Genomic DNA, 25,833 nt, shown 5'->3' with positions numbered 1-25,833 from the left:
GATCTTCATTGTCGCACAGACCGATGATCTTTTCCAGTCCTGTGGGTCCAAATGCAATCACCTGGGTACACATTTCGCCACTGAGTCTGTACAGTGAGGATTGTAGTCACTGTTAGGATTTTATATGCGACGATGTTCCTCAGATGTGTGCTCTGGGACAAGCGGTCCTGATATAACAGAAACTAAAACGAGGGGCTGTATTTCATCGATGTTTACGGACCAATCAAAATCACATGACTTCTCTGAAAGACGAGTAGACGAAACTGAAAACATTAGTTGCCATCCGTCCCTATTTTGTAGAATATCGGTGGGCTACACTAACTCAAGATGGGCTCAGAACAGACAAAAAACAAACCTGATGCTACCGATCTAAAGAGTGATTTAACATCCGAGGAGAAGAAGACGAAGAAGGAGACGGAGAAGAAGACAGAGAAGTGTTATGATCCTGAAGACTCAACACTTAGATTTGTTGATCGGGAGGATGAAATGGATTGTAAGTACTCATCAGATGATTATTTCTAAATTTCTCAAGCAGTGATCTTAAAGAATAGTCTATGATTTACTCGTTTTAGCTACTGACAAAGTTCTGAGAGACAACTGGTCCACAAATTGAAACACTTAACATCTTTTCTTGTGTCTCACAGTTTTGTACATTGGTTACACGTCTCGCAGAGCGCTGATGTCATGTGGTCATGCTGTCACTCCGATGTCTCTCACCGACTGGTGTCGCAGGTTGTTGGATCAGGTGGGTAAATGTTGTTAATTATTGTTAATTAGGCTACTGTACCTTATTACTTTCAACACGAAATTCAAATAAGCTTTCTGTGACACACAATTAAATTCATTGATAAAAATCGATGACAATAGCATAATTGTGCAGTAGTCCAGTATTAATTTGAACAAATAGACTTGAAATGAACAGCGACATTCTGTCTCGCAATATTCAAAAATCATTTTCAACATATGAAAAAGTGCCAGTGGAGTAAAAATATTTCAACCTGGTTCCAATTTTTTAAATGTTTAAAGAATTTCCTAGAAATAAGAATCTTTGACTTAAAACAAGAAAGAAAAAGACAATGTAATATTTTCACTGGAATAAAGAAAAATAAAAGTTGTTTTGTATAATAAACCAGCTGAAATCTTCTGATCACACTGGATGATTTTCTAACTTGTTTAAGAAAATGTTTAGAACTGAATTACTAATGTTCAGGTAAATCAGTGCTGTATTTATGAAACTTATTAATTAAGATTATTATTTTTTCTCACATAAAGGTTTTGCTTTGACTGATTTTCCTTTTAATGTTCAAGGGTGAGAGCAGATTTAAATGTGGTCAAACTGACTGCAATGTTGAATGGTCCTTCGAGGAGGTTCGTAAAATGGCTCTTCTGACCCCTGAAGAAATGAAGGAGTTTGAAAAGAAAATGATCAACAATTCTAAGGATGCCAAATCAGTAAGTATTTTGATGATGCAATTTTAAAACCTGTTTTCATACCATATTTGCTGTAATTTAAAAAAGCTATACATTAAAAAATACACTTTTTCTTTTTTTACAACACAACTTAACAGTGTCCTGGCTGCAAGTCTCGTGTGATGAGAACTGACCTGAATGATCTGAGTGTCCTCTGCTCAGTTTGCACAGCTGACAAAAAGAAGGTCTACAGATTCTGCTGTCAGTGCTCGAGGGAATGGAAAGGTCCATTTCCACGTTCAGACCGCTGTGAAAATGATGGCTGCATCAATCAACTACTTGAAACACTGAGAAAGTGTCCAGAGATCATCTTTGAGGAAGTAGAGGATGTCACTGGTTGTCCCTCCATCCGTGCCTGTCCCACCTGTGGCCAACTGGTGGAGCATGACAGAACTCAGTGTAAAAACATCGTCTGTCCCCGATGTAAGGTGCAGTTCTGCTTTGTGTGTCTGAAGCTCACTGAAGAGTGTTTGAAATCAAGTTCATATTGCCTACCATGCTCCAGTGGTGTCGCCCCCAGACAAACCTCTATACCTGTGTGGAAGAGGAAATAATCTTAACAACACCAGACTGTTGTTTGTTGATGCAACACTGTGGTCTTTGAAAAATGTACACAGCTGTGTGTTTTATTTGAGAGAAAATGACAGCAGAGGCCATCATCATCATCATCATCATCATCATCGTCATCATCATAACTACTGTCTGTTTAAAAGTAAGGCCTTAAATGATGAAGATGACAAATGTAACATATACTGTAACTCTGAAGAATTTAAATCAATTCAAAAGTATTTTAATTTTCCCAGGAAATCTTTGTCTTTATCATGACTTATTGTTTCAAAGCCTTGGTGTTAATTTTGACAACTAAACATATCAAGTTCATATTTAAAGACTTATTGAACATTTTATCAGAAAATATACAGTGTGCTTTAAAGCCAGATTAAACCACGTTACTACATAATATATAAAGTATCTTCATTTAGTTAAACTTACATTTCCACATTTTTTTGTCATAAAATATTAATTATCATTGTTATTTAGTCCTTTTTATCTTTATAATATCTTTATTCAGTCTGTTATTTCTACTGTTTATGTCAATGTTTGTTGTTGATTATTATTATGTTATTTTACTGCTTCTTTGTCCTTTAAACTTTGCTCAATTTCCTGTTAAATAAAAGTCAAAATAAACTATTTGATTGAATAATTTATTTCTCTCTCATGTCAAAATTATAATTTAAACAACAAATGAGTCACACACAAAGTAACAATTTATTCAAGTCTCAACACTGAAAGTTCACATTCAAAGGTTTTCATGGCTACATATCACCACTGTGATCCTCTGGGACAGTGTGGATCGTGACCCTGTAGGAGCAACATTTCCTGTAAGACACCATGACTGCAGCCAGGAGACACACAGCAGCAGTGAAGCAGAACGCTGTGGCTACAGTGAACTCTGTAGGAGGTCTGAGGGAAGACCAGGTCCTGACATCATCTGAGGGAGGAGTAATGTCAGCGTACAGACATAACTTCCTGTCAGGGCAGAAAACTAAACCCTGGTATCCATTTACCTGAGAAACGAACACAGCAAAGAAAAGACAAATATTACGATTAAACATCAAGTGAGAACTGTGGATCTGTTTGGTGCTTTAGCATTTTTAAACATCAGTCTGTCATTGTCACATCAGTTATGATGATTTATCTGTAAAATCACTGTAAACAAAATCTGAATAGTGCAGAAGGAAAAGTACTTCCTGCAGCATCCGGCTTACAGTTAACTAAAGATAAGAACTTATGTGTCAAACATATTTTCATTGAGTTGCTTGATTAATGTGGGACATTGTAACAAGCACTTTTATATATTATACATGTATTTTCATATTTACATATATCTACATTATATCATATTACTTGTATCAGTATATAATAATATAAACCTCAAATGGGGCTTGATCACCTCCTCTTTTTGGCCTCCAGGAGAGGAAGTGCCCCTTTTTCTCAGGTGTTTTTTTAATAAATAGATGTGTTTTTTAACTAGTCACGGCAGGGGGGCAATTTTTTTTCATAAAATGAAATTAATTAATTTAACATGCAATAGCATCAGAAAGGCTAAATAATGACAACATAAGGCTACTGTTTCAAAATCAAAGAATATATTTATTAATCAGAACAATCACAAAAAACACTCAAAATCAGCAGGAGGAGGCGTGCAGAAACAGCTGTTGGCAGCTCCCACTCTCTCTCTGTCTCTCTATCAATAACCAAATACAGTTTTGCTAAAGCACTGTATGAACAATGGATGCTGAAATTTACAATAGAGAAATCTACGTAACATGAAAAGAACTAACCTAAATGCAAATCAGTGTTATATCATAAAATGTATGAGGGCTGCGTGTTGGCCACAGTGAAGCTGACAAATCACGCTGTGTTGTTGTGGACAATCTCTTGGCAATCTGTGATATACTGTGTATTCAAGAGACATTCTTAGCTAAACAAGACTTGGAAAGACTAAATTCTTCACATAAAGACTTTTATGGGGCTGGTGAGACTACTACTGACCTTAGCAGCAAAATAGTTGGAGGCAGGATTCCAGGTGGAGTCGCCATTTTATGGAATAAGACATATGATCAGCTGGTCAATGTGGTTAGATTAGGTGTTGATTGGGCTATTGGAGTAGAGTTTAATTGTAATGACAAAAAGTTAATCATTTTGAACATTTATACACCCTTTGAGTGTTACCAAAATGAAGGGGAATATCTCCATAGATTGACATGTGTGATGTCTTTCATTCAAGATTCCACCTTCCACCTACATCTATGTTAATGGAGATATGAATGCTGATGTTGCTGATGTTAATTCTTTATTTGCTAATCACTTAATGCAGTTTTGTTCTGATGGTGGTTTGATCCTCTCCAGCAAGGTGCTTATGCTATACATACATCAGTGAAGCTTGGCACACAACTTCATGGATTGATCACTGCATATGCACAGCTGATGCACATGACACTCTAGATGCCATGGAGATTAATTATGATCTGGCCACTACAGACCACATACCCTTTTCTATGTTGTTAAATTTTGGCAATATAACTATGCTATCACCTATTGATAGCAACATAAGTGCGGGGAAATTAAACTGGTCTAACTTATCACAGGAGAATCTCAAAGAATACATTTCTCAGACTGACACCTTGTTGGGATGTATTGAACTACCAAAAGATCTTACTGTTTGTTGTGATATGAATTGTAAAAACCCGCAACATAGTTATGAGTTATGTTTTATGTATGATTCCATTGGGGAGTCTCTCCTTATCTCCAGCAGGCCTTTTTATAAACATAAGTCTAATGTGTACCATGCCAAGCTGGGTTGGAATGACTATGTAAAAGAGCTTCATGCTGAGGCTAGAAGGGCTTTTAAAGCATGGGTAGAATCAGGCAGAAATAAATATGGTCCCTTATTTGAACATAAAAAACGTATAAATGCAAATTTTAAATATGCCCTTTCATTCATTAAAAGGAATGAGAATACAATGAGATCTGACTCACTTGCGAGGAAGTTGCAAAATAATAGTCCTAATGATTTCTGGAAAGAAGTCAGAATAATGAATAATTGTAAAACATCGCTACCGTCGAATATCGATGGAGTAAGTGGCTCAGAAAAAATTTCTCAGTTGTTGCAGAAACATTACTGTGATCTGTTCAACTGTGTTAAAAGCAACTTGTTTAGTGTGGGCAACATAGACAGTAATGAAGATGTGATTGTCACCCTACAAGAAGTCCAAGATGCTGTTATGAAGCTAGGACATAATAAGGCATCTGGTATGGATAATATAACTGCTGAACATTTAAAATGCACTGGTAAAAAACTCCACCCTTTGCTTACTATTAGTTTTACTGGGCTATTAGTCCATGGTATTCTACCTGACTCTATTTGACCTGTTATACTAGTGCCTGTCGCCTGCTGGTGAACTAAACAGCTTGGAGAATTACAGGCCTATAGCAGGGGATAGACGGGGATATACTGTATCTGCTCCATTCCATGTGAATAATGGAGTTCGACAAGGCAGTATTTCGTCTCCTTTCCTTTTTAACATCTATATGGATGATCTGTCACTGCAGCTGAAAAGATGTGGAACAGGGTGTATAGTTGGCAATTTTATCATTAACCACCTCATGTACGCAGATGATTTGGTGATTTTCTGTCCATGTAGACCATGCTGGTCTTCAACAGTTGTTCAGGGTATGTTCACAATATGGTATAGATTTTGACATCAAATATAATGCGAATAAGAGTAATATTATGATAGTCAGAAGTAGAGAAGACAGAAAATTAGTATGTCCTGATTTCTTCCTGTCTGGCATTGCCCTTAATGAGTGTAATGAGGCTAAATATTTGGGCCATTACATAACCAATGATTTATTAGATGATAGGGACATTTACAGACAGTGTTGAAAGTTGTATGCACAAGCAAACATGTTGGCTTGTAAATTTGTAAAGATGTATGTGCCGGTTATATGATTCTGTTAATAGTATTGTTTCAGCTTTGACCAACCCTGAACTAAGGTCCGTCAGGTTCTCATCTAAAATGTGGAACCATTGGCGTTATAGCCTAAATGCAAATGCCTGATCATTGTGGAATGCCTTTTGATTTTTGTTGGGTTGTTGTTTTGTGTTTTTTTCCGAGATTGTTTATTAATTTATACTTCTTTGCATTGTTTTACATTTTGTATTTTATTGTGCTATGGACCCCTCATGAGTCGTGTCCTTGATAAAATCTTAATTGAATTGAATTGAATATACATACTAAGAATTTTGATTTTTTTTTAAGAATTGAGAATAGAATTTATTTCAGTCTGCAAATTTATACATTTTTCTGTAGTTACATACCACAGTTAAAGGCAACACAATACCACCATGTACAGATTTCTGCAGTCTGAAATGGTTTAGGCTGAAGCTAAAGCTTATAATACCTACCCTTTTAACAACACATCATTTTCACATATAAAATTTAAAAAAGAAAAGTCTGAGGGCTGCTGTAGATCAGCAGGTCAGTGTGATTCCTTCATGTTGTGGCAGGCAAACCCAAACTTTCCTGCGGGAACGCAACAGTCTTTCATTTCTCTCTTTGCTACATTAGGGGGGAAATATAATGAGAGCCTAATTCTGTTTACAACTACAAAAAGCAAACAGGCTGAGGAACCGAACTAAGTGACGGGTTCTGTCTGTCTATCGATCTCCTCTTCTCTGTTTCAGTACCATGGACAACGGCACCTACACACATGGTTCTGAACAGCTAAGCGATAGTCACATGTATCTTGTCCAATAATTTTGTTGATTTAGCTTTGTTCTATAGACACATAAAGCTTAACAGAGGAGGCAAAAAATAAAACTGAGGAGACCCCTTGTGGCACTGGGCCCGCATCATTGGTCCATGGGTCCATTTGTGTGTGTGTGAGTGAGAGAGAGAGAGCAGTTACACAACTTACATTACCACTGTCACTAGCCTAAATTAAGGATACAATGTTTAAGGCGACACAACCGAGCTCAGAACAAATGAGCCTAAAGGGCCTCAAGCGAACAGCTTTAATTAATGCAGTAACCATATTCAGGAGTTAAACCCACCTGTCCATGAACAGGAGGGGACCGGCTCTGCTCCCCCAGAACTCTGCAACCCCTGGGATTGGCCAGGATGCACCTTCTGGGCGAGCAGACCAAAACTTTAAAGCAGCGTCTTGTCTGAGATTCTATGCTACTTTTTAGTGGATGCTGGCTGGTTTTCGAGGCTGGCTGCTGGTTTCTTCTTGCTTTTGTCTTTGTCTTTTTGCTTTCTGCCATGCTGGTGGAAAGTTTGCATTTGGCTAGTCTGAGGATGTGAAGGGTGTCACTGGCTGTCCCTCCATCCGTGCCTGTCCCACCTGTGGCCAACTGGTGGGACATAACAAAAGTCAGTGTAAAAACATCGTCTGTCCCCGATGTAAGGTGGAGTTCTGCTTTGTGTGTCTGAAGCTCACTGAAGAGTGTTTGAAGTTGAGTTTATATTGTGAGCCATGTTCCAGTGGTGTCGCCTCCAGACAAACCTTTATACCTGTGTGGAAGAGGAAATAATCTTAACAACACCAGACTGTTGTTTTGTTGATGCAACACTGTGGTCTTTGACAAATGTACACAGCTGTGTGTTTTATTTAAGAGAAAATGGCAGCAGAGGCCGCCATCATCATCATCATCATCATCATCATCATCACCATCATTATCATAACTACTGTCTGTTTAAAAGTAAGGCCTTTAATGATGAAGATGACAAATGTAACATATACTGTAACTCTGAAGCATTTAAATCAATTCAGTTTGAAAAAAGTATTTTAATTTTCCCAGGAAATCTTCGTCTTTATCGCAATCTATTGATTTAAAGCCTTGGTGTTTATTTTGACAACTAAACATATTAAGTTCATATTCAAGGACTTATTGAACAGTTTGTCATAAAATATACAGAGTGCTTTAAAACCAGATTAAACCACATTACTACATAATATATAAAGTATCTTCAAGTAGTGATACATTAATTTCAGAGCAACATTTCCTGTAAGACACCATGACTGCAGCCAGGAGACACACAGCAGCAGTGAAACAGAGCGCTGTAGGAGGTCTGAGGGAAGACCAGGTCCTGACATCATCTGAGGGAGGAGTGATGTCAGCATACAGACATAACTTCCTGTCAGGGCAGAAAACTAAACCCTGGTATCCTTTTATCTGAGAAACAAACAGCAAATAAAGGACAGATGATATGATTAAATGTCAAATGAGAACTGTGGATCTGTTTGGTGTTGTAGCATCAGTCTGTGTTGTAGCATAAACATCAGTCTGTCACATCAGTTTTTATGATTTATCTGTAAAATCCCTATAATCAAAATCTGAACAGTTCAGAAGGAAAAGTATTTCTTTGTAACATCCAGCTTACAGTTAACTAAAGATAAGAACTTATGTGTCAAACATATTTTAACATATTACTGTATAATACTGTACAGTTATTGTTAATGTAATAGGAAAGTATATTTTAAAATACCTCTGATGTAGTATTTAGCATCAACAGTATCTCTCAACAACTCAACTGATTTATACTGTAGTTACATTCAGTTAAGTGTTGTGTCATGTTACCTGAATGGAGCCTCCTGCTGGACAGTCCACCCATTCAGAACCAGACACCTGGATCTGGTATCTGTCTGTTCAGGCTGGAGAAGAAACAACAACTGTCAAAGCCAAAGATCTCTCCGCTCCAGTCCTCTTCAGCTGACTGTCTGTCATTTCCCTTTTTCCAACACTCACTCTGAAGAACAAGAGGAGTAAAAAAGAGTGAAAATGTGGAGCTGCAACAGCAATAACAACCTGGTCGCCAGAATAAAATGTTGGCATTGTACGTTTCTGCAAACCACAGATATATTGAATATCTACGTTTCAACACATGTAATACGTAGCATATTAACATTTTCTTCATCTGGGATCATGTGAGGCTGTAACAGTTTTTTTAGAAACTGTAAATTAATCACCTACATTTAACATCATCACGGTTAGATTAGATTAGACGAGCAGTTAGATTTCACATCATATGATTATAATCTTGTTTTATAACACACTATTCTCTGGGAGAAACTTTCTACACATGCAGCTGCACTAAAATAGTTTCGCTTTCGCATTTTTCTAAAGGTTAAAAGTTTAAGTAGATATCTTCATCTAAGTTAAAACATAAATATATAAGAACTAAGATTTCCATCACAAGTGGCATTATTGTGTACATGTAAATAACATAAATGTGTGAATGAGACATTTTTATTTTATCTTATAAATGTCTGGCAGTAATAATGAAAGCAAATTTTGAACAACAACAAAGTGTAGATGGGTGCTTTCCTAACAGTGGAAAGTCCTCAATAAAACCTTGTGATTACATCATCATACATGTAGTGAAATAACTTGTGGCACCAGCTTCACTGCATGGTGATTACTTTGTGATCTTGGTTATTATATTGTGTATATGGTGCATATAATTTTGTTTCAATTTGTGTTTAATCTTGTGGGTGTGTTTGATGTTAATACCCTGTGTTTTTAAAGTTGATTGTGTTCACACAACAATGGTGTTTATGTCAGTCACTCTGTTGCAGGAGAGTTTACAACCTGTCTTCTTTTTATCCAAACCACATAACTACTCATGAGAGGGTTTTATAAAATCCATGCTGGTTGTAGAATTAAGAGTCTAAATGGTAAAGATGACTATTTAACTACTTTAGATAACACTTTTCATGTTAAATAGAAAGCAAGGTTTTAATTCAATGAATAATCTTCATATCAGGTGTGATTGTTTTCTGTGACAGCAAAGCAAAAGCAAAACAGTTAAGTAGGTGCTTTTTCAGAGCTGTCAGGCAGCCAACAGCTGAATCAGGATTACTGTAAACCATCCACTTCTTCCATAGTTTAACTATATTAAGGACTTTGTCTCTGTATCTTTTGTTTAAGTCAATAGAGGGTTTTTTGTTCTGGATAAGCAGATAAACAAAGTGTGCTGCGGTCTGCTAAACTGCTTCCTATTCAGCTCCTCCACAATCAAGTTACTTGCATCTTTAACAATTACAGATGAGTTAATTAGTGATCCTTCAAAAGTAAAATTCATCAAAATGTATTACATGTATGTGTTACATTTTAATATAATGTATTATTGTTATGTTGTGCTGTGTGAATTAAGTAGGCCTGGTGAGATCTGCTCAAATTCATATTGTTTTTTAACAAATACACAGAGGACATTAGTAAAGTTAAACATTTTATTTGTTTTTACAGCACATTTCCTTTTTATTAGATTAGATTCATTGTAGCAGTGAGAGTGAGCAAGACATTTTTTCTTACAATTTCATGTAGCAGACGCTTTTATCCAAACAACTTACATCTGAGAGTTAATACAACACAAGAATCAAGACAGGAGAGAATAACGTTAGTAAGTGTCATAAAGCTGAGCTCAATTCTGATAGGACGTAGTCAAGGTGTGAATAGGCAGTGCATAGAGTGCATTTTTTTTCTTCTGCATCTCGTCCACATCAGCCTCCGGGCACTTTCAGCACTAAGTGAATGATGGACATGTGTTGGATCCCATAGGATGACAGCTTGGATGATTCCTCCAGTGGCTCCGTTCTATGGATCATCCGGAAGTCATCATCTAAGCAAAAAGAAAAAGTGTTATTAACATAAATCTTGGATCCTTAAAGATGATCAGAAGTCTCATACTGAGAATACCTGCACTTAATACAGAAATGACAGGCTGTCTGGGATGTGACCCATCAGAGACACAGGTGATCAGTATAACCTGGATCATACAGGATATTAATAATCAGGTTATGTTCCATATCTGTATCATATCCTGATATGATTAAAACCAGCAAGTCATAACAGGGACTAGTGTGCATGTAAAGGAAGCAAACTGATTGACAGGTGATGTTGATAACAACCATAGACCAGAAGTTGATTGAAGTCAAACAATAATAATAATAATAATAATAATAGTAGTAATAATAATAATCCGTGGATGTCTGGCCTAAGGAGCCCCAATTGTCAGAAACAGCCCTTTATCGCCGTCCGTCATAACTTTCACATTTTTTAAAATTAATTAATGTATTCCCAGAATTCCACATGCCGTTTCAGTTCATAGTTTTTATTTGTTTTGACTACTGTGTGTGTGTGTGTGTGTGTGTGTGTGTGTGTGTGTGTGTGTGTGTGTGTGTGTGTGTGTGTGTGTGTGCCAGTCTATTTGGAGGGATAAATCCATTGTGTTGCATTTCCTACATTGTTAATGTATCAGCCCCTGGATTCTGGTCTACTTAAAGAGCCTTTAAACGTACCTGTAGACAGTCTGAATTCTTGAACAAGTTTCCCTTTCAGATCCTGTCCAGTCATCTTCTTCAGCTGATCTTCATTGTCGCACAGATCGATGATCTTTTCCAGTCCTGTGGGTCCAAATGCAATCACCTAGGTACACATTTTGCCACTGAGCCTGTACAGTGAGGATTGTAGTCACTGTTAGGATGTTCCTCAGATGTGTGCTCTGGGACAAGCGGTCCTGATATAACAGAAACTAAAACAAGGGGCTGTATTTCAACGATGTTTACAGGCCAATGGAAATCACATGACCTCTCTGAAAGACAAGTAGACAAAACTGAAAACCTTTATTGCCATCCCTCCCTATTTTGTAGAATATCGGTGGGCTACACTAACTCAAGATGGACTCAAAACAGACAAAAAGCAAACCTGATGATCTAAAGAGTGATTTAACATCCGAGAAGGAGAAGTGTTATGATCCTGAAGACTCAACACTTAAATTTGTTGATCGGGAGGATGAAATGGATTGTAAGTACTCATCAGATGATTATTTCTAAATTTCTCAAGCAGTGATCTTAAAGAATAGTCTATGATTTACTCGTTTTAGCTACTGACAAAGTTCTGAGAAACAACTGGTCCACAAATTGTAACACATAACACATAATCTTTTCTTGTGTCTCATAGTTTTGTGCATTGGTTACACGTCTCGCAGAGCGCTGATGTCATGTGGTCATGCTGTCACTCCGATGTCTCTCACCGACTGGTGTCGCAGGTTGTTGGATCAGGTTGGTAAATGTTGTTAATTATTGTTAATTAGGCTACTGTACCTTATTACTTTCAACACGAAATTCAAATAAGCTTTCTGTGACACATAATTAACTTCATTGATAAAAATCGATGACAATAGCATAATTGTGCAGTAGTCCAGTATTAATTTGAACAAATAGACTTGAAATGAACAGCGACATTCTGTCTGATCAAGTCATTTCTCTCGCAATATTCAAAAATCATTTTCAACATATGAAAAAGTGCCAGTGGAGTAAAAATATTTCAACCTGGTTCCAATGTTTTAAGAATTTCCTAGAAATAAGAATCTGTGACTTAAAACAAGAAATAAAAAGACAATGTAATCATTGCACTGGAATAAAGCCAAATATAAGTTGATTTGTATAATAAACCAGCTGAAATCTTCTGATCACACTGGATGATTTTCTCACTTGTTTAATAAAATGTTTAGAACTGGATTGCTAACGTTCAGGTAAATCAGTGCTGTATTTATGAAACTTATTGATTAAGATTATTATTTTTTCTCACATAAAGGTTTTGCTTTGACTGATTTTCCTTTTAATGTTCAAGGGTGAGAGCAGATTTAAATGTGGTCAAACTCGCTGCAATGTTGAATGGCCCTTCGAGGAGGTTTGTAAAATGGCTCTTCTGACCCCTGAAGAAATGAAGGAGTTTGAAAAGAAAATGATCAACAATTCTAAGGATGCCAAATCAGTAAGTATTTTAATGATGCAATTTTAAAACCTGTTTTCATACCACATTTGCTGTAATTTCAAAAAGCTATTCATTAAAAAATACACTTTTTCTTTTTATACAACACAACTTAACAGTGTCCTGGCTGCAAGTCTCGTGTGATGAGAACTGACCTGAATGATCTGAGTGTCCTCTGCTCAGTTTGCACAGCTGACAAAAAGAAGGTCTACAGATTCTGCTGTCAGTGCTCGAGGGAATGGAAAGGTCCATTTCCACGTTCAGATCATTGTGAAAACGATGGCTGCATCAATCAACTACTTGAAACACTGAGAAAGTGTCCAGAGATCATCTTTACGAATGTGAAGGATGTCACTGGCTGTCCCTCCATCCGTGCCTGTCCCACCTGTGGCCAACTGGTGGAGCATGATAAAACTAAATGTAAAAACATTGTCTGTCCCCGATGTAGGGTGGAGTTCTGCTTTGTGTGTCTGAAGGTCACTAAAGAATGTCATCAATCAAGTTCATATTTCAAGCCTTGCTCCAGTGGTGTCGCCCCCAGACAAACCTCTATACCTGTGTGGAAGAGGAAATAATCTTAACAACACCAGACTGTTGTTTTGTTGATGCAACACTGTGGTCTTTGAAAAATGTACACAGCTGTGTGTTTTATTTGAGAGAAAATGACAGCAGAGGCCATCATCATCATCATCATCATCATCATCATCATCATCATCATCATCATCATAACTACTGTCTGTTTAAAAGTAAAGCCTTAAATGATGAAGATGACAAATGTAACATATACTGTAACTCTGAAGCATTTAAATCAATTCAAAAGTATTTTAATTTTCCCAGGAAATCTTTGTCTTTATCATGATTTATTGTTTCAAAGCCTTGGTGTTAATTTTGACAACTAAACATATCAAGTTCATATTTAAAGACTTATTGAACATTTTATCAGAAAATATACAGTGTGCTTTAAATATAAAAATATAAATAAATATATAAAGTATCTTCATGTAGTGATACATTAATTTCGACATTTTTTTTATTTTGTCATAAAATATTCATTATTGTTATTTAGTCCTTTTTTATCTTTATAATATCTTTATTCAATCTGTTATTTCTACTGTTTATATCAATGTTTGTTGTTGTTTATTATGCTATTTTTACTGCTTCTTTGTCCTTTAAACTTTGCTCGACTTCCAGTTAAATAAAAGTCAAAATAAACTATTTGATTGAATAAATTATTTCTGTTTCACATTAAAATAATAATTTAAACAACAAATGGGTCACACACAAAGTATCAATTTATTCAAGTCTCAACTAACGGCTACAGATCACCACTGTGATCCTCTGGGTCAGTGTGGATCCTGATCTTGTAGGAGCAACATTTCCTGTAAGACACCATGACTGCAGCCAGGAGACACACAGCAGCAGTGAAGCAGAGCACTGTGGCTACAGTGAACTCTGTAGGAGGTCTGAGGGAAGACCAGGTCCTGTCCTGGTCTGAAGGAAAAATCTAATAGGGATCACTGAACAAAAGACAAAAAAGCAAGTATCAATTAGAGGTCAGTATCAAGGAAGAGGGCACCTGTAAAAACGCACCTTGTGATAGAAGCAGGAAATGTGTTGACATCATCTGAGGGAGGAGTGATGTCAACATACAGACATAACTTCTTGTCAGGGCAGAAAACTAAACCCTGGTATCCATTTACCTGAGAAGTAAAAACAGCAAAGAAAAGACAGATGATATGATTAAATATCAAATGAGAACTGTGGATCTGTTTGGTGTTGTAGCATTTTTAAACATCAGTCTGTCATTGTCACATCAGTTGTGATGATTTATCTGTAAAATCACTGTAAACAAAATCTGAATAGTACAGAAGGAAAAGTTCTTCCTGCTTGCAGTTAACTAAAGATAAGAACTTATGTGTCAAACATATTTTAACATATTACTGTATACCATACAGTTATTATTTAAGGAACAGGAAAGTATATTTTAAAATATCTCTGTGCACAGCTGACAAAAAAATGACTTATTCATTCTGCTGTCAGTGCTCGAGGGAATGGAAAGGTCCATTTCCACGTTCAGACCGCTGTGAAAATGATGGCTGCATCAATCTGCTACTTGAAACACTGAGAAAGTGTCCAGAGATCATCTTTGAGTCTGTGAATGATGTCATTGGTTGTCCCTCCATCCGTGCCTGTCCCACCTGTGGCGAACTGGTGGAGCATGACAAAACTCAGTGTAAAAACATCGTCTGTCCCCGATGTAAGGTGGAGTTCTGCTTTGTGTGTCTGAAGGTCACTGAAGAGTGTTTGGAGTCAAGTGATTATCACGAGCCTTGCTCCAGTGGTGTCGCTTCCAGACAAACCTCTATACCTGTGTGGAAGATGAATTAATCTTCCACACAGGTATAGAGGTTTAAAGGTCCTTTAAACTTTGCTCAACTTCCAGTTAAATAAAAGTCAAAATAAACTATTTGATTGAATAAATCATTTCTGTTTCACATCAAAAGGATAATTTAAACAACAAATGAGTCACACACAAAGTAAGAATTCATTAAAGTCTCAACTAACGGCTACAGATCACTACTGTGATCCTCTGGGTCAGTGTGCATCGTGACCCTGTAGGAGCAACATTTCCTGTAAGACACCATGACTGAAGCCAGGAGACACACAGCAGCAGTGAAGCAGAACGCTGTGGCTACAGTGAACTCTGTAGGAGGTCTGAGGGAAGACCAGGTCCTGTCCTGGCCTTAAGGTAAAGTCTCATAGGGATCATTGAACAAAAAACAATAAAGCAAGTAAGATTAATATCAGTAAGAGGTCAGTATCAAAAAAAGAGGTCGCCGTTAAAAACTCACCTTATGATAGAAGCAGGAAATGTGTTGACATCATCTGAGGGAGGAGTGATGTCAGCATACAGACATAATCTAGATGGGTGTTTTCCTAACAGCACAGTGGAAAGTCCTCAATAAAACCTTGTGATTACATCATCATACATGTAGTGAAACAACGTCCTCTTGGCACCAGTTTCTCTGCATGGTGATTACTTTGTGATCTTGGTTATTATATTGTGTACATGGTGCATATAATTTTGTTTCAATTTGTGTTTAATCTTGTGGGTGTGTTTGATGTTAATACCCTGTGTTTTTAAAGTCGATTGTGTTCACACAACAATGGTGTTTGTGTCAGTCACTCTGTTGCAGGAGAGTTTACAACCTGTCTTCTTTTTATCCAAACCACATAACTACTCATGAGAGGGTTTTATAAAATCCATGCTGGTTGTAGAATTAAGAGTCTAAATGGTAAAGATGACTATTTTAACTACTTTAGATAACACTTTTTCCTGTTAAATAGAAAGCAAGGTTTTAATTCAATGAAATAATCTTCATATCAGGTGTGATTGTTTTCTGTGACAGCAAAGCAAAAGCAAAACTGTTAAGTAGGTGCTTTTTCAGAGCTGTCAGGCAGCCAACAGCTGAATCAGGATTTCTGTAAACCATCCACTTCCTCCATAGTTTAACTATATTAAGGACACAGTGGTGACCCAGAGGATCACCACTGTGATCCTCTGGGTCAGTGTGGATCCTGATCTTGTAGGAACAACATTTCCTGTGAGACACTATGACTGCAGCCAGGAGACACACAGCAGCAGTGAAGCAGAACGCTGTGGCTACAGTGACCTCTGTAGGAGGTCTGAGGGAAGACCAGGTCCCGTCCTGGTGTCAAGGTAAAGTCTCATAGGGATCATTGAACAAAAAACAATAAAGCAAGTAAGATTAATATCAGTAAGAGGTCAGTATCAAAAAAAGAGGTCGCCGTTAAAAACTCACCTTATGATAGAAGCAGGAAATGTGTTGACATCATCTGAGGGAGGAGTGATGTCAACATACAGACATAATCTCCTGTCACGGCAGAAAACTAAACCCTGGTATCCATTTTCAAACATAAGTCTGTCATTGTCACATCAGTTATGATGATTTATCTGTAAAATCCCTGTAAACAAAATAGCACAGAAGGAAAAGTTCTTCCTTACAGTTCACTAAAGATAAGAATTTATGCAACAAACATTTTACTGTAGTCTGTACAATTACTGTTTAAGTAATAGGAGAGTACATTTTAAAATATCTCTCAACAACCCAGCTGATTTATACAGTAGTTATATTCAGTATTCATCTTCTCCTCAACATCTTCACTTTGTCCCGCCTGTTTTTTTTTTTCTTCATCATCAGATGGTGGTGGGGCTGCTGGTTGTGATGTGTATGATGATATTTCTACTACATTTCTCCACCTCGTCTCCTTTCAGTTCTCCTGGATTGGCATCTGACACTCTGTGGCTTTGAAGTGGAAGAAAAATAATATATTTAGCAACGATCTCTTAATATTACAGTCATAGCTCTCTGTTAATGAATTCTTTGGGTATTTTTGTGATCCTACCTCTGTACATGAGTACATATGCAGTACTGGAGCTGGTGAACAATAATTTAGAATTGATTGTTGGCACAGAACAACAAAAGTTTACAACTTTCATTAAACTTAGGAACTGTCTCATTTGGATTCCTCACAACATTTTTCTCATGCCATGGCACTCAAGTTCAAGTTCTGCTCAAGTTCTTGACATCGACTTTGTAGGAGCCATTTATGTTGATTGTTGGCATGTCATTTGTTTAGTTATAACTTGCAGTATTATTTTGGACACTGGGTGGCGGTCATTATATGCACAGGGTTGTATATCTAGGGGCATAGGTGACAGGAAACGGGAGGCACAGGCAGGTGGAGCACATACAGTTCTTACCAGATCGTTAACAGACGCACACTACAGCTGGCAGGACAGAAACCCGGTATGTTCATGACATGTACAAAGACTTCAATAAAACAACAAACTAAACGGCAGCCAACGGACTGGAAAATCTGTTTTTGAATCTGCGTAAGATCACTCCTAACCTAACCTACCTGTGTATTAATGGCAAACTGGAAAAACAGGAAAAGAAAGGACATTGAAAAATGAAAATTGCCATAACAGGCTTATTCATGAAACCAAAATTATAATACTTTTAATTTGCTTTTGGGGGAATAATCTCCACACCAAACAGCACCATCTACTGGATACATGCAGATGTATCACTTTATAAAACTATTTTTCCTGTTGGTACTTTTACTGTATGTTTTTTTATTTGCATTTTTTCCAGTTGTGTTCTTGCTTCTCATATTTGCTTCAAATGTGAGATGAAAGTAGAGCTGCAACAATTAGATGATGAATCGATTAGTCAATCAGCAGGTAATTAATCAGCAACTATTTTGGTAATCGATTAATCGTTTTGAGTCATTTTTTAAGAAAAAATGCTAAGATTCTCTGGTTCTGGGACAAAGCAAGACATTGTAGGTTGCATCTTAAGCTTTGGGAAACTGTGATTTACATTTTTTCAACATTTTAAAGATCAAAGACTAATCAATTAATCAAGAAAATAGTCAATATATTAATCAATAATAAAAGTGATCATTAGTTGCAGCCCTAGATGAAAGCATCTGTAGTATTTCAAACCTGTCATGGATCTCTGTCGTCATGAAGAGAACTTCAAAGACACTGTTGAGGTAACATGTGGCCTGTTGTTCTTTCACGAAGGTCATTTTCTGGGGCCGCTCATCTTTCCTCTTGAATCTCCTCCTGAGGATAAAATGTTATTTTATCTTACTTAAGAGATACATTCACTTCTATTAAGTCTTCCGAATTGTTATCTGACAGTATCCACATCTCCAGTTAGTTTTTGTGGGGTTTTTATGTCATGATTTGTGTTTCTGACTGACACACACCCAGTACAGTGTTTATGTTACAAGATCAAACACGCACTTCTTCCTCAATGTCAAAGACCCTGTAGCCTACTATGATGGAGTATTAGGGCCACACTGATATAAAAAATATAATATAAAAAAATTGTAATATCTGATGTAACCACCGGTAGCCTTATAGTCGACCACTCCCAGCCATCTCCTAACAATCTGGTGCTGATGTGCCAAAAGATGAAATATTCCATTATTTGTGACACTAAAGTATAACTTCACTCTCCCCTCTTGTTGTAAAATTAGGCCTACTACTTTATTCTCTTATGACCTATGACCATATGCCTAATATTATGACTTTATTGTGATATTACAAGTTTTTTTTTCTCAAGATATTATGAATTTATTCTCTAAATCTCAGATTTTTTTCCTCTCAGTGTGGCCCTAATACTCTAATATCTCTGCGATACATCTTCCCTTTTCCTTACATATTTAGTGTATGACTAGAACTGAGGACAGCAACACATCAGCCTGCTGTAGGCTACAGTAGGCTGTTGTTTTTCCTGAATAATGCAATGCTGGACTCTAAGTAATGATTACACTGAGATTATAAAATGTCAATACTATTCAAAGCCTCTCCAAAGGTCTGATAGCATGCAGTTTAGTCCAAGAGGTGGCGCCATCTATCTACTAGTTTAGACCAACTTTCAAACTCTACTAAGCCACATGGAGCACTGATATTCACTGTAAAAAACAGAATTATCTTTTCCTATGAGAAGTGAAGGAGTCACACCAAAGCAAAGAAAAGTGCCTGCAGATAATTTGTCACATGATTTGGATCCACATTTGAATTTGAGATTTCACTCTAATCTTACTACTGGGCTCCTCTGACATGTCTGACTTGTTAAAAGATCATCTGGTAAAATCCATTAAGCTGTTCTGAAACCTCATTTTATCACCAGAACTCTCCCTGTTGAGTTTAAGTTGTATGCAGGTGGTTACTAGCAATTGGATCACATTATAAATTAGGCTAGCTGTTCTTTTCTTTGTGTAGTTTTTACCTTTTCAGACCCACCGCTGTCTGTGTCTGTAAACTCACAGAGAACTTAACGAAATCCAAAACGGTTGTGTTTTTACAACATTTGCTGCCTGAACTTCTCAACATCAGTCGCAAAAGTATTCGATTTACTTTTTAAAATAACCCATATATATATATATGGGTTAAAATAACCCATATATATATATATATATATATATATATATATATATATGGGTTATTTATATATATATATATATGCCAGCTTCTGGTTATGCCAGAAGCTGGCATGAGGAATTTAGGCCTCAATATAAATCACTTTGGACTGACATGAATCCTCTCAGGCCTGTAAACCAATTACTTCCTTGAAGGTCACAGGATTACTGAGCAACAAAAGCAGGAGCTTTTGTCTGACCAATGTTGATTTGCTTTTGTCTTTTGCAGAAGAGACTGCAGCTCCATGAACAAGTTTCTGTCATGAGAAACAGTTCTAAAGACAGATATACAGATTAAAGCTGCTCTGAATTAAAACATTCACAGTGTGTTTGGCTCATTGGCTCGTGCTTGGCTTGTTTTTCACACCTACCATCATAATGCAGTACAAACACATGCTTGATTTATTGCCAAACACTGCCAGGATATTTATAACCACATCCTCATTCTTATTCAAAGAATGTGGTCTAACTACATTTGGGTACTTTCAGTTTCTCCTGCTGATCAAAACATGTTTTGATCAGCAAGACATCAGAAACGTCACACTTAACATTCCCTGTGGATCCGTCTTACATTGGGGGGTTGACTGCAACAATTTGTAATGTATTAATGTAGTGGATATCTGAAACTTCCCAATTTTACCACAGGGGTCCATTCTTAGACCCTTTCTGTTCCTCATTTACATCATAAATTTAGTAGCTGCATCTTAATCCATATTTTTACTTTATAGTAAAGATACAGTACTTGCATACTTCTTACACATGAAACTTTTTCCACACATATTTCTAAGCATAGAAGCTTTTAGCAGCCTTGGTTAACATAGTTTCACTTCATCCTGCCGTCTTGAGATCATATGAGTTATATGTGCCCTGTGGAGTGTCACACATTCAGGGTTTCTTACTACACTACAATAAATTGCTGTAAAAATACAGCCAAATTCTAACAGTAAGGTACTATTCTTTCTAAATATGGAAAAATACTGTAAATTTTGATGGACAACACTAAACTACTGTAAAATTTGACAGTAAAATACTGTTTTCATTTTCACCGCCACAGTAATGGAGGGACAGAAGTCACATGCAACCATGGACATATAATAACTGTTCATCCTCCTTTGTGGAATCCAACCAAATGGTCAGTAACATCATACTGAGAAAATAGAACTATAATCGTGCATCTGGTTAACCAAATTAGTGACTACGTTTAATTTTTGCTAACATTAAATTGGTATAATCCCAGCAAGCGCCTGGCAAGCACAAGAGAGCATTTTCACATAGTGTTCTTCAGTTGGAAGTTTGAATTAATGGTATTAAAACATTATTTTCACTGCTGCTTGCAAGTCTAGCTTAAATATTATTTTTGGATTTCTCTTGAACCACACATCAATGAATGCTAACATTAGTCTGGCCTGGTCTATACCTACACCTTGTTTATCCCACTTGCATTTCATAATTAATAATAGCTTACTATCTAAAGCACATAACAATTGAAGTTTATTCAAATATGTAACCAAGTTGATTAAGATATGTTTGCTGCTGAGTGGTTATATTGGTTATCTTAGCTCAACCCAAGTGTGTTTCTAAGCTGTAGCTCAGTTGTTGCAAATATACTGTAGTTTGTTGCCAAGATGTACAAAAACCTGGGACATAATAGTTGATTTGTTATGTTGTTTTCATTGTGATTAATCCTGAGAGGGAAACAGAGGCCAGCCTGAGAAAGTAATTCCTAAGAAGATAAACAAGCTCACAGTGAACCCACGTCACCACTCTTCTGAAGAACTTGACATCACTTCAAGATAAATTAGGTGTCCTTCTTGTTTAAAATGTTTCTCTCTGCCATTCAGTTGTTTCCTCTCTCTTTCTCTCACTCTTTTCATTCTTGTTTCTTTCTCATTCAGTGAGCTGTGAGCCTGGAAGCCTGGATGTCGACCTTCTGCCAATTCAAACAGAGGACTTTTGAGGGCATTACAAATTGTGTGTCCTGCAATCTGTTTATTTGCGGTTTTATATTTTTTAAAACAGCAGTTTGCAAAGTAGTTGCTGTTCAGGATATTATAATTAACAGATTCATATTGACCCCTTTTGAAAGGGCATGAACCTTGACAATTATTTTTTCAAACACATACTTGAATATATTTGGGATATTTGAAAGCCTTTGAATAAATGCTCAGTACCATAAAGCTGTCACTTGTCTCGTCCTCTTTTGTAATAGATATTAAGGGTTACGTGTTTTAAAATGTAAAACTGAACTGATCTCATTACTGGACCATTACGATTGAAGACACATTGTTATTTACAATATATGTCTGCAATTTATAGTGGTTTTTATTCATATGAATAAGAAGAAAACTTTTCAGTTGTTTACTGTAACACTTACAGTATGAAACTGTTCATGTAAATTACAAGAGCAACACTGTAAAAATACAGTGTATTACTGCAGGTCTAACTACAATATCAAACTGTAAACCTCACATTCTACAGCAAAATACGGTAATATTTTTTTACACCAATTAACTGTTAAAGTAAAACTACAGCTGCCAGTAGTTTACTGTAATTTTACAAGGAAAATTGTTACAGTGTATTCTTGTTATTCAAGTATGGTAAATACCTGCTATGTGCCAGCTGCAGTGATGACAATGATTCATACAAAACAACATTGATGCATGCAGATGGAGATGCAAAAGTGTCAGTCTCACTGTCAATACATAGTCCTTTTTCCTGGAAGACATATTATGACACAGTAGGAAAAGAACAGGTGTAAATAATAACATTAATGATGGCAGAATTTCATTTAGCTGTTACAGTTTCAGGGCCACTGTATTGTTCACCACTATGGCACAAACTTAAGTTGAGAGGGCCTAAAGATGGCACCTGCATCTTCACCTGATCATGAGGCACTGTCTTGTAGAGGAGCCATTGTGCCCTTAAACGTAATCTTCTTCTGCTCTTCATTGTCATACAGACTGATGAGCTTTTCCTATCCTCTGGGTCCAATTGCATTCACCAGGATACACATTTTTCCACTGATCCTGTACAGTGAGGATTGGAGTTATCCTGCTTACAGTTAACTAAAGATAAGAACTTATGCATCAAATATATTTTAACATATTACTGTATACTGTATAGTTATTATTAAGTAATAGGAACATACTTGTTAAATACCTCTGATGCAGTATTTAGCATGAACAGTATCTCTCAACAACCCAACTGATTTATACTGTAGTTACATTCAGTAAAGTGTTGTGTCATGTTACCTGAATGGAGCCTCCTGCTGGACAGTCCACCCATTCGGAGCCAGACACCTCGATCTGGTACCTGTTGAGTCCAGTACACCTGTGTCTGTAACAGCGGCCCTCTGCAGAGCTGCTGGACAAGAGAAAGTGACTCTAAAAGAGAGACAGGTGGAGAAAGAGGACAGTAGTGTTACACATAGGAAAGAGTTGAGATGACTTTGAATAGGAAAACACAGAAATACTCTCTCTCTCACACACACACACACACACACACGCACACACACACACACACACACACACACACACACACACACACACACACCTGTCTGTTCAGACTTGAGAGGAAACAGCGACTATCAAAGCCAAAGATCTCCCCGCTCCAGTCCTCTACAGCTGACTGTCTGTCATTTTCCTTTTTCCAACACTCACTCTGAAGAACAAGAGGAGGAAAAAAGAGTGAAAATGTGGAGCTGCAACAGCAATAAAATGGCAACAATCACAATTAAATGGACAAAAATATAGAGCTGACAACATATTCCTGCTTCATAGAATTTGGAAAATGTAAGAAATGCAAATCATTTTGGACATCTTGACATTAAGAAATGAAAAATAATTAACAGACAATTTCCTTTTCAACAAAATCACATGACAGGAAATAAAACATACTCCAGTTTTGAGGGGTTGATTACCTGGAGCTGTGGGCCAGTTCAGTTGATGTATATAAACGTTTACCATTTTCTTCATTTGGGGTCATGTGAGGCGACAACCTGACAGTGAACAGCAGGCTGCTGTTTATTTCCTCTTTCAAATCGTGTCAAATTTCAAACCACAAGTCAGGACAGTTTTTAGAAACTGTAAATTAATCACCTACATTTAATATCATCACTGTTAGATTAGATTAGATTAGATTAGACGAGCAGTTTGATTACACATCATGTGATTAACCTCTTTTTTTATAACACGCTATTCTCTGGGGGAAACTGTCTACACATGCAGCTGCCAGTAAAATAGTTTCACTTTTGCATTTTTCTAAAGGGCAAAAGTTTAAGTAAATATCTTCATCTAAGTTAAAACATAAATATGTAAGAGCTAAGATTTCCATCACAAGTGGCATTATTGTGTACATGTAAATAGCATAAATGTGTGAATGTGATGTTTTTATTTTATATTATAAATGTCTGACAGTGATAATGAAAGTAAATTTTGAACAACAACAACAAAGTGTAGATGTAATGAAACAACTTCCCCGTGGCACCAGTTTCACTGCATGGTGATCACTTTGTGATAAAAACAAAAAAAAAGAATTGCTAAATTCTTCAGGAATATTCACCACTGTGGCACAAACTAAACTTGAGAGGGCCTAAAGATGTCACCTTCATCTTCACCTGATCATGAGGAACTGTCTTGTAGAGGAGCCATGTGTCAAAATCTAGATTTAATACCTTTGATATTTCAGATACAGTATCTTGGTTGTTATAGTGTGTACTTGGGGCATATCATTTTATTTCAATTTGTGTTTAATCTTGTGGGTGTGTTTGATGTTAATACCCTGTGTTTTTAAAGTCGATTGTGTTCACACAACAATGGTGTTTGTGTCAGTCACTCTGTTGCAGGAGAGTTTACAACCTGTCTTCTTTTTATCCAAACCACATAACTACTCATGAGAGCGTTTTATAAAATCCATGCTGGTTGTAGAATTAAGAGTCTAAATGGTAAAGATGACTATTTTAACTACTTTAGGTAACATTTTTTCTTGTTAAATAGAGAGGAAAGTTTTAATTCAATGAATTATCTTCATATCAGGTGTGATTGTTTTCTGTGACAGCAAAGCAAAAGCAAAACAGTTAAGTAGGTGCTTTTTCAGAGCTGTCAGGCAGCCAACAGCTGAATCAGGATTACTGTAAACCATCCACTTCCTCCATAGTTTAACTATATTAAGGACTTTGTCTCTGTATCTTTAAGTCAAAAGAGGGTTTTTTGTTCTAGATAAGCAGATAAACAAAGTGTGCTGCAGTCTGATAAACTGTCTCCTATTCAACTCCTCTACAATCAAGTTACTTGCATGTTTAACAATTACAGATGAGTTAATTAGTGATCCTTCAAAAGTAAACTTCACCAAAATGTATTACTTGTATGTGTTACATTTTAATATAATGTATTATTGTTATGTTGTGCTGTGTGAGTTAAGTAGGCCTGGTGAGATCTGCTCAAATTCATATTGTTTTTTAACATATACACAGAGGACATTAGTAAAGTTAAACATTTTATTTGTTTTTACAACACTTTCTTTTTTTATATGAGATTAGATTCATTGTAGCAGTGAGAGTGAGCAAGACATTTTTTCTTACAATTTCATTTAGCAGACGCTTTTATCCAAACAACTTACATCTGAGAGTTAATACAACACAAGAATCAAGACAGGAGAGAATAACGTTAGTAAGTGCCATAAAGGTGAGTCCAATTCTGATAGGACGTAGTCAAGGTGCGAATAGGCAGTGCATAGGGTGCATTTTCTTTCTTCTTCATCTCGTCCACATCAGCCTCCGGACACTTTCAGCACTAAGTGGATGGTGGACATGTGTTGGATCCCACAGGATGACAGCTTGGATGATTCCTCCAGTGGCTCCGCTTTATGGATCATCCGGAAGTCATCATCTAAGCAAAAAGAAAAAGTGTTATTAACATAAATCTTGGATCCTTAAAGATGATCAGAAGTCTTGTACTGAGAATACCTGCACCTAATACAGAAATGACAGACTGTCTGGGATGTGA

General features: G+C 36.7%; 2 protein-coding genes and 1 long non-coding RNA gene across 3 annotated transcripts; 2 read left to right on the top strand and 1 right to left on the bottom strand.

Moving 5' to 3' along the window:
• Window positions 1-321: 321 nt before the first annotated feature.
• On the top strand, window positions 322-2,531 carry LOC122973510 (probable E3 ubiquitin-protein ligase RNF144A-A). The gene is made up of 4 exons (XM_044341088.1): window positions 322-493; window positions 645-745; window positions 1,309-1,452; window positions 1,569-2,531. The coding sequence occupies exons 1-4, from the start codon at window positions 328-330 to the stop codon at window positions 2,022-2,024; spliced, it is 867 nt and encodes a 288-aa protein (XP_044197023.1). The 5' UTR covers window positions 322-327; the 3' UTR covers window positions 2,025-2,531.
• Window positions 2,532-10,294: 7,763 nt separating this feature from the next.
• LOC122973518 lies at window positions 10,295-11,562 on the bottom strand. Its single transcript, XR_006400055.1, has 2 exons — window positions 11,338-11,562; window positions 10,295-10,658 (listed from the first exon to the last, which is right to left on the bottom strand). It is a non-coding gene; the product is annotated as an uncharacterized LOC122973518 (long non-coding RNA).
• Window positions 11,563-11,678: 116 nt separating this feature from the next.
• On the top strand, window positions 11,679-13,757 carry LOC122973512 (potential E3 ubiquitin-protein ligase ariadne-2-like). Its single transcript, XM_044341090.1, has 4 exons — window positions 11,679-11,842; window positions 11,999-12,099; window positions 12,671-12,814; window positions 12,931-13,757. The coding sequence occupies exons 1-4, from the start codon at window positions 11,716-11,718 to the stop codon at window positions 13,384-13,386; spliced, it is 828 nt and encodes a 275-aa protein (XP_044197025.1). The 5' UTR covers window positions 11,679-11,715; the 3' UTR covers window positions 13,387-13,757.
• Window positions 13,758-25,833: the final 12,076 nt, after the last annotated feature.

This window comes from Thunnus albacares, chromosome 22 (genome assembly GCF_914725855.1).
Source record: "Thunnus albacares chromosome 22, fThuAlb1.1, whole genome shotgun sequence".
Lineage (NCBI taxonomy): Eukaryota > Metazoa > Chordata > Actinopteri > Scombriformes > Scombridae > Thunnus > Thunnus albacares.
This window is presented reverse-complemented; position numbering and strand designations above follow the sequence as displayed.